Below are 11,166 nucleotides of genomic sequence, written 5' to 3' on the forward strand. Positions count from 1 at the left end.
AACACCCATATTAGCCCTACGGAATCTCACATTAGCAGAAGGTAGTATATTCTGCAGCTAACCACAGCTACAGCCACTTTGTGTGTGACTCGGGGTCAGCCCTATAATATACAAGTTGGCTAGCATCCCACCTGTAACAGTCTGCATTTGTCCATTTAAGGTTGTATTTGATGAGAAGATTTTACAAATGAGGGTAAAGGTAGCCACATATTCTGCAATATTGCAGGCAACATGTGTGACACCAGAACGAGACTGCATCATCAATAGTAGAAATATTGCCAAATGTGATCAAAAATGTATTCATTGATTTTTCAATTATATGACAGGACATTTTATAAGGCACATTATCCAATAGGTTACATTTGACAAACTATACAAAGTTTATATTCCATTTTATTATTTTAATAGCCCTGACCATGGATTGTAGGCATAGTAAGACAGTTTGAGAATATCGTCATTGTGGAAGTAGCATGCCATCTTCATTGCCAGTCTGGAACATCGGAAAGACGATAATGGGTTCCTATGTTGCTTTAAAGCCTCCATGTTTGCTTTAACGACTTAACCTCTGAATATTTGTTCCAAAATTTCTCAACAATATTTCTATTTTTTAAATGAAATAATTTGACTAAAATCTATTTGAAGGCTTATTTATTATTTTTTTTTAGCAAAAAGAATATGCCTAGGGAGTGTCTAGCACCACCCTTGGAGCATGTCCAGCAGATGACTGTATCATTGTCCCAGGTTCCCTGTAGCATTTTTCAATCCCATCATGGATCCCAGTGTAGCAATTGTCCTCTCCCCCTGTAGCATTTTCCTACAACCCTAGTGTTGCTGAACAGTGCTGCATGATGCGCCTCACCCCTGTAACAACATCCCATGTGGCTGTAGCTCCTAATGTGCTATAAAACTCACCTCTCCCAGTGTCAGTGGATTCCCGAGTGGCCACAGATCCCCCCAGAGTAGCAATAAATCCCTCATTGGCTGTAAATTTCACTTACTGCCACATACTCCCCCTCCCCCCCACCCCCCACACACACAAACACATCCTGTGGCATTTACTCCCTCTGTCATGTAGAGCGCAGAAGAGTGGGTCTCAGTGGGGACTGATCATCAGTGCCCTGGCTGGTATCTGCACTCAGAGTGCAGAGATAAGCTAAATAGTGGGGAAACTTATGTCCCCTTCTTTGCACTTAAAATGAACTTTAATAGCCATTGCTTGCGCTCCAGAATTCCATTTGCAGGAAGAAAATTAGTAATGCACATGTGTGGAACTGATTTCATGTGTAATATGCGACGAGGAGGAGATCAAGTTTTCTGACAGGTTACAAGCCATGCCATGCAGGACTATTCCTGTTTATTTACTATGCTTCAAACTTAAGATTGTGATGAATAGATGATAGATTAGTTTCATGAGAAGACTTTTCAAAGTCTCAAACTTTTAATTTAGTACTTTTGCAAAAAGTTTAGATGCGATGGCCATATTTCCATTGGTTCTTATTCTATGTTATCTGTTCTCGTACTTAGTGAGGTCTCCACAGAACTTCCATTTATTCTCATGCATCCTAAACCAGGTAAGTTGTTCAACTGGAGCTAAATTGTGTTTTTAAAATCAAAATTAATTCGAGCAATGTGTTTTTATGTTTCTTGATGGACATTACAAAATATCACTGAGAAATTCTCATGAAGTTGACGTTCATTGTAGATGGCAGCTATATATGAAGTATTGGGTCTGGAGTTGCCTAATGATAAAATATGGGCCATTTCTCCATTGTTGATTGGTATACAGTAGCTGCAGTGATTTGATAGTAAGGACACAATACCTAAATAAGCACAATCTTAAGTTAGAGGTTGGAGCATTTGATTATGTTATTGTAGTTAAGAAATCTTGGTGATAAATCCCACATCACCAATACATAGAATATCACCCCAAAATGTATTTTCAATGGGTCTCCCAGAGCCATTGTAAAAGTTGAATGAATCTGGCACTTACAGTATGTACAGTATACAGTATATAGGGAGAAACAATGTTTGGGGCTAGTCCTCATTGTGCTGCTATTCCGGAGGCAATCATGACTAATATTTATTATCTGTGATATCTCCTGCTTTACAGACATAATAAACAGAACTTTTAGTTAATTTATAACCCTGAAGTACAGTAACTGCTTCCATTTTATTAACAGGGCCAATATGCTTGATTAAAAAGCTCTTAAGGGGGACAGGCTGAAAAACACTAGTTATGTTGAATGCATAGGATGTACTGTCATAGTTGCACAGTCAATGACTTCAATGCATATAATTGTTTTTCTTTTCGTTTTATGCTATTGCGTGTCATGGCAGCTAAAGAAAAGTAAGATTCAACTACACTTTAAGCAGACTTTGCAGTGCAGAAGTTATTTTGACAGGGCTATTGTTGGAGCGGTAGAGATTTTGCATTTGTTCCAGTGGTGAATGAACTAATGTTCTTGCTGTCTGTATGGTAGTCAAAACATGAGTCACTCAAGACATAGGGGTATATTTACTAACATTCGTAATTTCCGAAAATAGGTCAAAGTTCAATCACGAATGACATCGAGAGTGTAAAACTGCAACTTTTTGAATTTATTACGATGGATTTACTAAGCTGTCGTATTCGTGTTTTTCTTTTCTTCCGATGTCGATGTCATTCGTTTTTTTTTTTCCTAATTTTACGGCAGTGATTAGCAAAACACTGCCGTTTTTTTTTACAATCAATCTCGGCCGGATCTGTGTGATCCGTGCTGGGGTTCTTTTTATTTTTTATTTTTAATTAAACAATGTAAAATCCCCCCAAAAAATGCGTGGGGTCCCCCCTCCTAAGCATAACCAGCCTCGGGCTCTTTGAGCCGATCCTGGTTGCAGAAATATGGGAAAAAAATGACAGGGGTTCCCCCATATTTAAGCAACCAGCATCGGGCTCTGCGCCTGGTCCTGGTCCCAAAAATACGGGGGGAAAAAAGAGTAGGGGTCCCCCGTATTTTTAAAACCAGCACCGGGCTCCACTAGCTGGACAGATAATGCCACAGCCGGGGGTCACTTTTATACAGCGCCCTGCGGCCGTGGCATCAAAAATCCAACTAGTCACCCCTGGCCGGGGTACCCTGGGGGAGTGGGAACCCCTTCAATCAAGGGGTCCCCCCCCCCCCAGCCACCCAAGGGCCAGGGGTGAAGCCCGAGGCTGTCCCCCCCCATCCAATGGGCTGCGGATGGGAGGGCTGATAGCCTTTGTTGTAAAATAAAAGATATTGTTTTTAGTAGCAGTACTACAAGTCCCAGCAAGCCTCCCCCGCATGCTGGTACTTGGAGAACCACAAGTACCAGCATGCGGCGGAAAAACGGGCCCGCTGGTACCTGTAGTACTACCACTAAAAAAATACCCAAAAAAACACAAGACACACACACCGTGAAAGTATAATTTTATTACATACATACACACATACATACATACTTACCTTATGTTCTCACGCAGGTCGGTCCTCTTCTCCAGTAGAATCCAAGGGGTACCTGTTGAAGAAATTCTACTCACGAGATCCAGGGGTCCAGGCTCCTCGGCAAATCCAGGGATAATCCACGTACTTGAATAAAACAAAAAAACGGTTGCCCGACCACGAACTGAAAGGTGACCCATGTTTGCACATGGGTCACCTTCCCACGAATGCCAGAAACCCACTTTGCCTTCTGGCTAAGTGGGTTTCTTCAGCCAATCAGGGAGTGCCACGTTGTAGCACTCTCCTGATCAGCTGTGTGCTCCTGTACTGAGTGACAGGCAGCACGCGGCAGTGTTACAATGTAGCGCCTATGCGCTACATTGTAACCAATGATGGGAACTTTCTGCTCAGCGGTGACGTCACTTTAGGTCAACCGCAGGGCAGAAAGTTCCCATCATTGGTTACAATGTAGCGCATAGGCGCTACATTGTAACACTGCCGTGTGCTGCCTGTCAGTGAGGACAAGAGCACACAGCCGATCAGGAGGGTGCTACAACGTGGCACTCCCTGATTGGCTGAAGAAACCCACTTAGCCAGAAGGCAAAGTGGGTTTCTGGCATTCGTGGGAAGGTGACCCATGTGCAAACATGGGTCACCTTTCAGTTCGTGGTCGGGCAACCGTTTTTTTGTTTTATTCAAGTACGTGGATTATCCCTGGATTTGCCGAGGAGCCTGGACCCCTGGATCTCGTGAGTAGAATTTCTTCAACAGGTACCCCTTGGATTCTACTGGAGAAGAGGACCGACCTGCGTGAGAACATAAGGTAAGTATGTATGTATGTGTGTATGTATGTAATAAAATTATACTTTCACGGTGTGTGTGTCTTGTGTTTTTTTGGGTATTTTTTTAGTGGTAGTACTACAGGTACCAGCGGGCCCGTTTTTCCGCCGCATGCTGGTACTTGTGGTTCTCCAAGTACCAGCATGCGGGGGAGGCTTGCTGGGACTTGTAGTACTGCTACTAAAAACAATATCTTTTATTTTACAACAAAGGCTATCAGCCCTCCCATCCGCAGCCCATTGGATGGGGGGGGACAGCCTCGGGCTTCACCCCTGGCCCTTGGGTGGCTGGGGGGGGGGGACCCCTTGATTGAAGGGGTTCCCACTCCCCCAGGGTACCCCGGCCAGGGGTGACTAGTTGGATTTTTGATGCCACGGCCGCAGGGCGCTGTATAAAAGTGACCCCCGGCTGTGGCATTATCTGTCCAGCTAGTGGAGCCCGGTGCTGGTTTTAAAAATACGGGGGACCCCTACTCTTTTTTCCCCCCGTATTTTTGGGACCAGGACCAGGCGCAGAGCCCGATGCTGGTTGCTTAAATATGGGGGAACCCCTGTCATTTTTTTCACCATATTTCTGCAACCAGGATCGGCTCAAAGAGCCCGAGGCTGGTTATGCTTAGGAGGGGGGACCCCACGCAATTTTTTTTGAAAAAATAAGCACTTTCCCACCCCTTCCCACTGATATACATGCACGGATCTCATGGATCCGTGCATGCCTATCCAATCACGAATAAAAAAAAAAGGTCTGTTTTTTTTTAGCACTTTTTTACGAGTTGTAATTTTTCACGGCAGTGTTTGTTCTTTTTTGGCTTTGCACTTCTTAGTAAATGACCGAGATTCATACTTAAACAGCCGCGTTTTGACCGATGGTGTATTCATTCGTAATTTTTTACCTGAACTTGCAAAAAATTACGAATGCCCTCATCACTGCCGTGATTAGTGTTTAGTAAATTACCGAGATTAACCGAGATGACACTTTGAAGAAAAAACGGCATCTCGGTCAAAATCGGGAGCTTAGTAAATATACCCCATAGAGTAGTAGAGAAATACTGATAATTGACTATTTGGATTCATTTATTCTCACATCAGTCATATAAGGAGAAAGCATATCTGAGATACCCATTCTTATTACCAGAGAAAATGATGTTATTACTATTAATGATATTATAAACAATGTGAATGGGTGCACTACTCATAAAATACTAATTTATGGGACATCAATGGTATATTCATTCTGCAGCAGCTACTGACACAACTGTATAGAGTTGTCAGGGACCTCAGTAAGTATCCTTGACGGTTTGTGCCCTGACTATTGTCAGAGATGGTAATTTGAATACCTAGACGGAGTCACACTTCTTTTATTGCCACCACCTATGAGGATTACTCTATAACAATTGCGCTGACTCATCACACAACCTCCCACACAGTAAGTTTGGTTGCCCTCTTGGAGCAATCAATAGCAGTTATAGCATAACGATAGTGATCTAAAAGCCTCCTCAAAGAGTGGGTTCTGGAGCATATATGAATTAAGGCTCCCATACAGCTGTGATAATTTGGGGCATTTCACTGTTTTGCAGATGATTGTCCCAATAAATTGGCAATATATGGGGTCCCCCGATTAGTGTTTCCAATCAAAAGAGATCTTGATTGCTAAATCAGATTTACAAACCTGATAGCAACCAATCCTCGATAAAGATTTATAGTGTATGGCGCAATTAGCTTATTGGCCGACCATTTTGCCAATAGACAATCAAGATACTGCTGTCTCTTAATTATTGTGGGTGGGGCCTGCCAAGTGCCTCCTTTGAAGATCCAGACACCACCTGCTAATGCAAATATAACATGTGCATATAGAGTTAGATTTGAGTGGGTCATTTTGTTTCTGTGCAGGGTAAATACTGGCTGCTTTATTTTTACACTGCAATTTAGATTTCAGTTTGAACACGCCCCACCCAAATCTAATCTTTTTGCACATATTATATCTGCCCCACCTGCAGTGCACATGGTTTTGCCCATTAGAGAAAAATTTTGCGATCAATCCTGAATTAGGCCCATAATCTCAGTGCTTGTGTGGGTTTCCTCTGGGTACTCTGGTTTACTCCCACAATCCAAAAATATACTGGTAAGTTAATTAGCTCCAAGCAAAATTAACCCTAGCATGAATGTGTGTACATGTGGTAAGAAATGTAGAGTGTAATCTTCACTGGGGCAGGGACTGATGTACAGTAAATGGTCAAATATTCTCTGTAAAGTGCTGTAGAATATGTGTGTGCTATATCAATAACTGGTAATAATAAATACATAAAATACGTTGTTAAATAAATAGTTCATAAAGTGGTTGTTAACATAGCATTTTTTGTTATCTCCATTGTTGCACAGTGAGCAGGATGAGGATATGGTATTTGAAGAATTTGCACGGGACCAACTTAAGGATGAATTACAACAGGAAGACAAGGAGGAAGAGGACGAAGATGAGAAATAAAAAAAACATGTCTAGCAATATTACTTTGCAAGTAGCAACGCCACTTTGGGCGTTATAATATTAATGGAAACTCTAATTGATCAGAACTAGGTATACTTAAATTTATATATTTTTGACATCATAGTTAACAAGATGTATTCATTTTTTCATATGCTGTGTATTTGCCATCATATTCTATCTGCTTCAGTTATACCAGGCATATCACATGCAAACCTATCCCTACTGACACAGGATCATATTCAGCATCATTTGCAGTTGTGCTAATTTAGCAAAATTGCAACTGCATATGTTTGCATGCTTGGGGACGCTCAGCACAGGGCAAGGTCACCCATTATGCTAAGTGCCACCCAGCGCTGCATTCGCAATCCAATTGCGATTGCATCACAATCAGTTCATGATCTCAGCAACTAGGGTCGACCCCTGCCTACACAGCCTGGCTGTGAAGGCAGGTGCAGCATGGATATGTTTCCCTTTGCAGCTGTCCGGCCCCGCACACATTTTTGACACCACGCTCCCACAATGCTGCATCGCCGCCCCGACCGCCCCACAAACGACTCTTCCTGTCAATTAGGCAGAGGCATTCACATCACTGTGATGTGATTGTATCTCCTAGGCCGCGCACATGCAGAATGGGTCCTGCGCACTGGACCGATATTCTGAAAATTGCGAACCTGAATAAGGCCCATAGTTACACCATTAGAAAGGAAACTGTCTCACACACTGATCAGCACTCTCATCTCAAAATACATTTTGTTCTATGAGCATTCATTGGTTAAAGTTTGTTCTATCTTAGCCTGTTTAAAAACTGGGGACATTCAGTTGAGCAACAGATAAATACTGATATGAGTAAAGTGCTTAGGCCCTAGTCAGACACACCTTAAAATGACTCACAGGTGACTGGTTTCTGTATTTTACTGTATTTGTATCTTTTCCTGATCCTGGGATGTTATTATGTTAGTAGTATAACAACTAACACATTTTGCTGTTGTCGTACTGTCTGCAGTACTCCTCATCCAAAGCCTGAGAGAAGCCTGAACATTAAATATTGGCTGGAGTCCTATGTCTGTTTGCATTTACCAAATAATACCTTACATTTGTTCGGGTGCAACTGCAGAATGGATTTTAATTGTTGTAAACTAATCTGAAGAGAAGAATATTGCTTTTTAAACTTATTAAAGTTGCCCTTTAAACTTATTAAAGTGATATACACATGAGTGAAAACCCCATATAAATAGAAAGATTGATTCTAGAATTAATGGGATGTGAAGAGTTGTGTGATACTGTGCATTGCAATGAAAAACAATAAATAGCTAATTCACAGCTAAAAACAACCTAATAAGGTATGATGCTTGTGTCAAATCTTTTATGGAAATGTATTTAAGATATTTAAAGAATATGGAAACAACCTAATCTAGTTCACTTTTAGAAATATTAAACATATTAAATGAATGGAAAAAGCATGCCATGTTGACAAAATGAAGATCTGTGCATTAGACACAGGTTCTATATTATTATTGTCTATTTGTATAGCACCACCAAATGATGCAGAGTTCAAAAGACATTATATGCAAATCACACTGGTCCCTGCCCATTTGACCTTGCAATCTAAATTCCTTTTCTATTTTACAGAGAAGGCAAATAACCTACTAGTATGTTTTTGGGGTATGGAAAAAATGAAAAAAACAAAAAAAACAACAACAATATCCTTAAATCTTTAGGGAAGCAATGCCAATGCCATATGTTTTTTTTCATTCTTTTTAATGCCTTATTTTCTCTATAAATATAAAAAAAATCTTTGAGTATAAGGGTTTGAGGCACACCAGAGAAACATCTCTGTTTGAAAATGAGGAAGCACTCCTAAGATCTTTGGGGTTTTCTCTTCTACGAGACAATAGTACTCTGTAAACCTGGATGTATTTGAATGATAAACAGCATAATGTGTTAATTAATTGTCTTAGAAGAGATAACAGGTATCTAAATATAAATTAACAATGTAAGACTGAAAGTATTTTGATAATAAAAAGCAAAAGTTTGAGCTTACTGTGTTTTAGGAAAGAAGAATAACAAGCTCCATCATTCAATTGAACAGTGAAATATGAATGTTATATCAGCAGAAACTGAAGTGTATGTGATATGAACTTTAAGAACATTTCATTATATCTTTAGATCTCATTAAATTAACCCCAAAAAAGCAGGAGTGTATGTTCATACTAGGATCCCAGAGGCAAAATAGTTGTTGGTGCCCCTCCCTCCCTGCTTGCATTCACTACCAACACCCAAATCTCAGCAGCACTTAGATGCACACTTCCCCTAACCCACATTCAATGCCAACATCCAAGCAGCACCCAGACATACATCCCCTCCCTACCCTGCCTTCACTGCCAGCACTCTACTAGCACCCACTTAGGCCCACACTGTCCTTCCTCTGCATTCACTTCCCACACTCCAGGAGGCGGTGCACCCTGACACACACTGCTTCTCCCCCTCTTTCACTCCAGACACAACAGCAACATGCAGACACACAATCTTCACCCAATTCATTATGAACTGCACACAATCACTACCCGTTGTTGATCAGGGTCTTCAGAGGAAGCATGTGCCATAAATGTGAGTGGGAAGAGTCAATGGAGGAAGGAAACATACACCTTGTTTCTTTTACATACATTCGTGCGGTTTACCTGCCAGAGAACCATCCCTAGGCTGGGGCCAGTCTTTGGGGTGAGGGCCCTGTGAAAGGGAGGACTGCGGCACATGCTTATACCTGCTCTGAGGTGCATAAAGCAGTATCTAAAGCAATGAGGGAAGTCAGGGTGCCACCTGTAACAGTCTGCATTTGTCCATTAAAGGTTGTATTTTATGAGAGGATTTTACAAATGAGGGTAAAGGTAGCCACATATTCTGCAATATTGCAGGCAACATGTGTGACACCAGAACAAGACTGCATCATCAATAGTAGAAATATTGCCAAATGTGATCAAAAAATGATTGGTATATACCCGTTTATCCATTGATTTTTCAATTATATGACAGGCCAGGCCATTTTCTAAGGCACATTATCCAATAGGTAACATTTGACAAACTATACAAAGTTTATATTACATTTTATTATTTTAATAGCCCTGGCCATGGATTGTAGGCATAGTGAGACAGTTTGAGAATATTGTCATTGTGGAAGTAGCATGCCATCTTCGATGCCAGTCCGCAACATCGGAAAGACGATAATGGGCCCCTATGTTGCTTTAAAGCCTCTATGTTTGCTTTAATGACTTAACCTCTGAATATTTGTTCCAAAAATTCTCAACAATATTTCTATTTTCTAAATTAAATAATTTGAATAAAATCTATTTGAAGGCTTATTTATTATTTATATATATTATTATCTAGCACTACCCTTGGAGCACCTTGACTTTCATTGACATCTGTATTTCCGCCCCAACCATAAAGTAACCTGTGCCATTTATAGAGCTTGTTGAAATAGGTCAATTGGGAGAGCATTAGACTGAAGATCTAAAGGTCCTTGAATGGGATGTGGTCAAGATGCTGGTGGTCGGGATCCTGGCAGTCGGAATGCTGATACCGGAATCCCGACACCCTTTAGAATCCTGATGCCGGAATCCTGAACATCAGTATAGTAGATGGATTAGGGTTAGGACCGGGTGGGGGATGGGTTAGGTTGAGGCTCCACCAGGGGAGATTAGGATTAATCTGCGGGGGGTATGTGTGTGTGTGTGTGTGTGTGGGGGGGGGGGGGTTGTGGTTGAGAAAGGTTAGGGTTAGGCTGCGGGAAGGGGGGTTAGGGTTAATTACCAGGGGGGGAAAGGTTAGGTTTAGGCACTAAGGTGGAGGGTTAGGCTGAGGAGCAAGGGGGGTTAGGTTTAGGCACTACCTGGGGGAGGTAAGGGTCATGCACTAGGCTGTAGGAAAGGAGGGTTAGGGAACAGGGGGCAGGGGAAACATTCTTAGCCTCCTCCCTGTCAAGATTACAAGTACTGGGATGCCAGCTTCAGTATTCTGACCTCTGGCATCCCGTATCCAGGGATATAATACTGATCAACCCTGGATCAATCGCATATTTGGATATGTTTTTTCTTCTTTAAGTGAGAAGAGATCAGTGTTGAAATATATCAATATAAAGCAACATTATTTCTTAACAAAGTTCATTATTCTGTTTCAGCTTCCAAATGGACATAACCTTTTCTTTAACAACACAGTATATATAGCAGAAATACAGTGTTCATGTTAGCAATCGTCCTAGCTTGACTTTTTCGCAAAATGATTCTTGACTAAATTTTGCAACAACCATTTCAGGTTTTGATTAAGGGTTTATAATGAATGAGTTTACAGTAGTGAGACACCTCTCTGCAGCAGTTAATTTTATTGCCCATAATAGTTCCCTAGTTAA

The 11,166-nt window shown here is 41.3% G+C and overlaps 1 protein-coding gene across 1 annotated transcript in view; it reads left to right on the forward strand.

Annotated features, from left to right (window-relative positions):
* Positions 1-8,095, forward strand: part of SAG (S-antigen visual arrestin) — a 97,112-nt gene extending 89,017 nt beyond the window's left edge. Inside the window, exons 13-14 of the mRNA XM_063919559.1 lie at positions 1,525-1,571; positions 6,662-8,095. Coding sequence (XP_063775629.1) covers positions 1,525-1,571; positions 6,662-6,822 — 208 coding nt within the window. The 3' untranslated portion in view covers positions 6,823-8,095. The remainder of the gene's footprint in view (positions 1-1,524; positions 1,572-6,661) is intronic.
* Positions 8,096-11,166: the final 3,071 nt, after the last annotated feature.

Source organism: Pseudophryne corroboree, chromosome 4, assembly GCF_028390025.1.
Source record: "Pseudophryne corroboree isolate aPseCor3 chromosome 4, aPseCor3.hap2, whole genome shotgun sequence".
Classification (NCBI taxonomy): Eukaryota; Metazoa; Chordata; class Amphibia; order Anura; family Myobatrachidae; genus Pseudophryne; species Pseudophryne corroboree.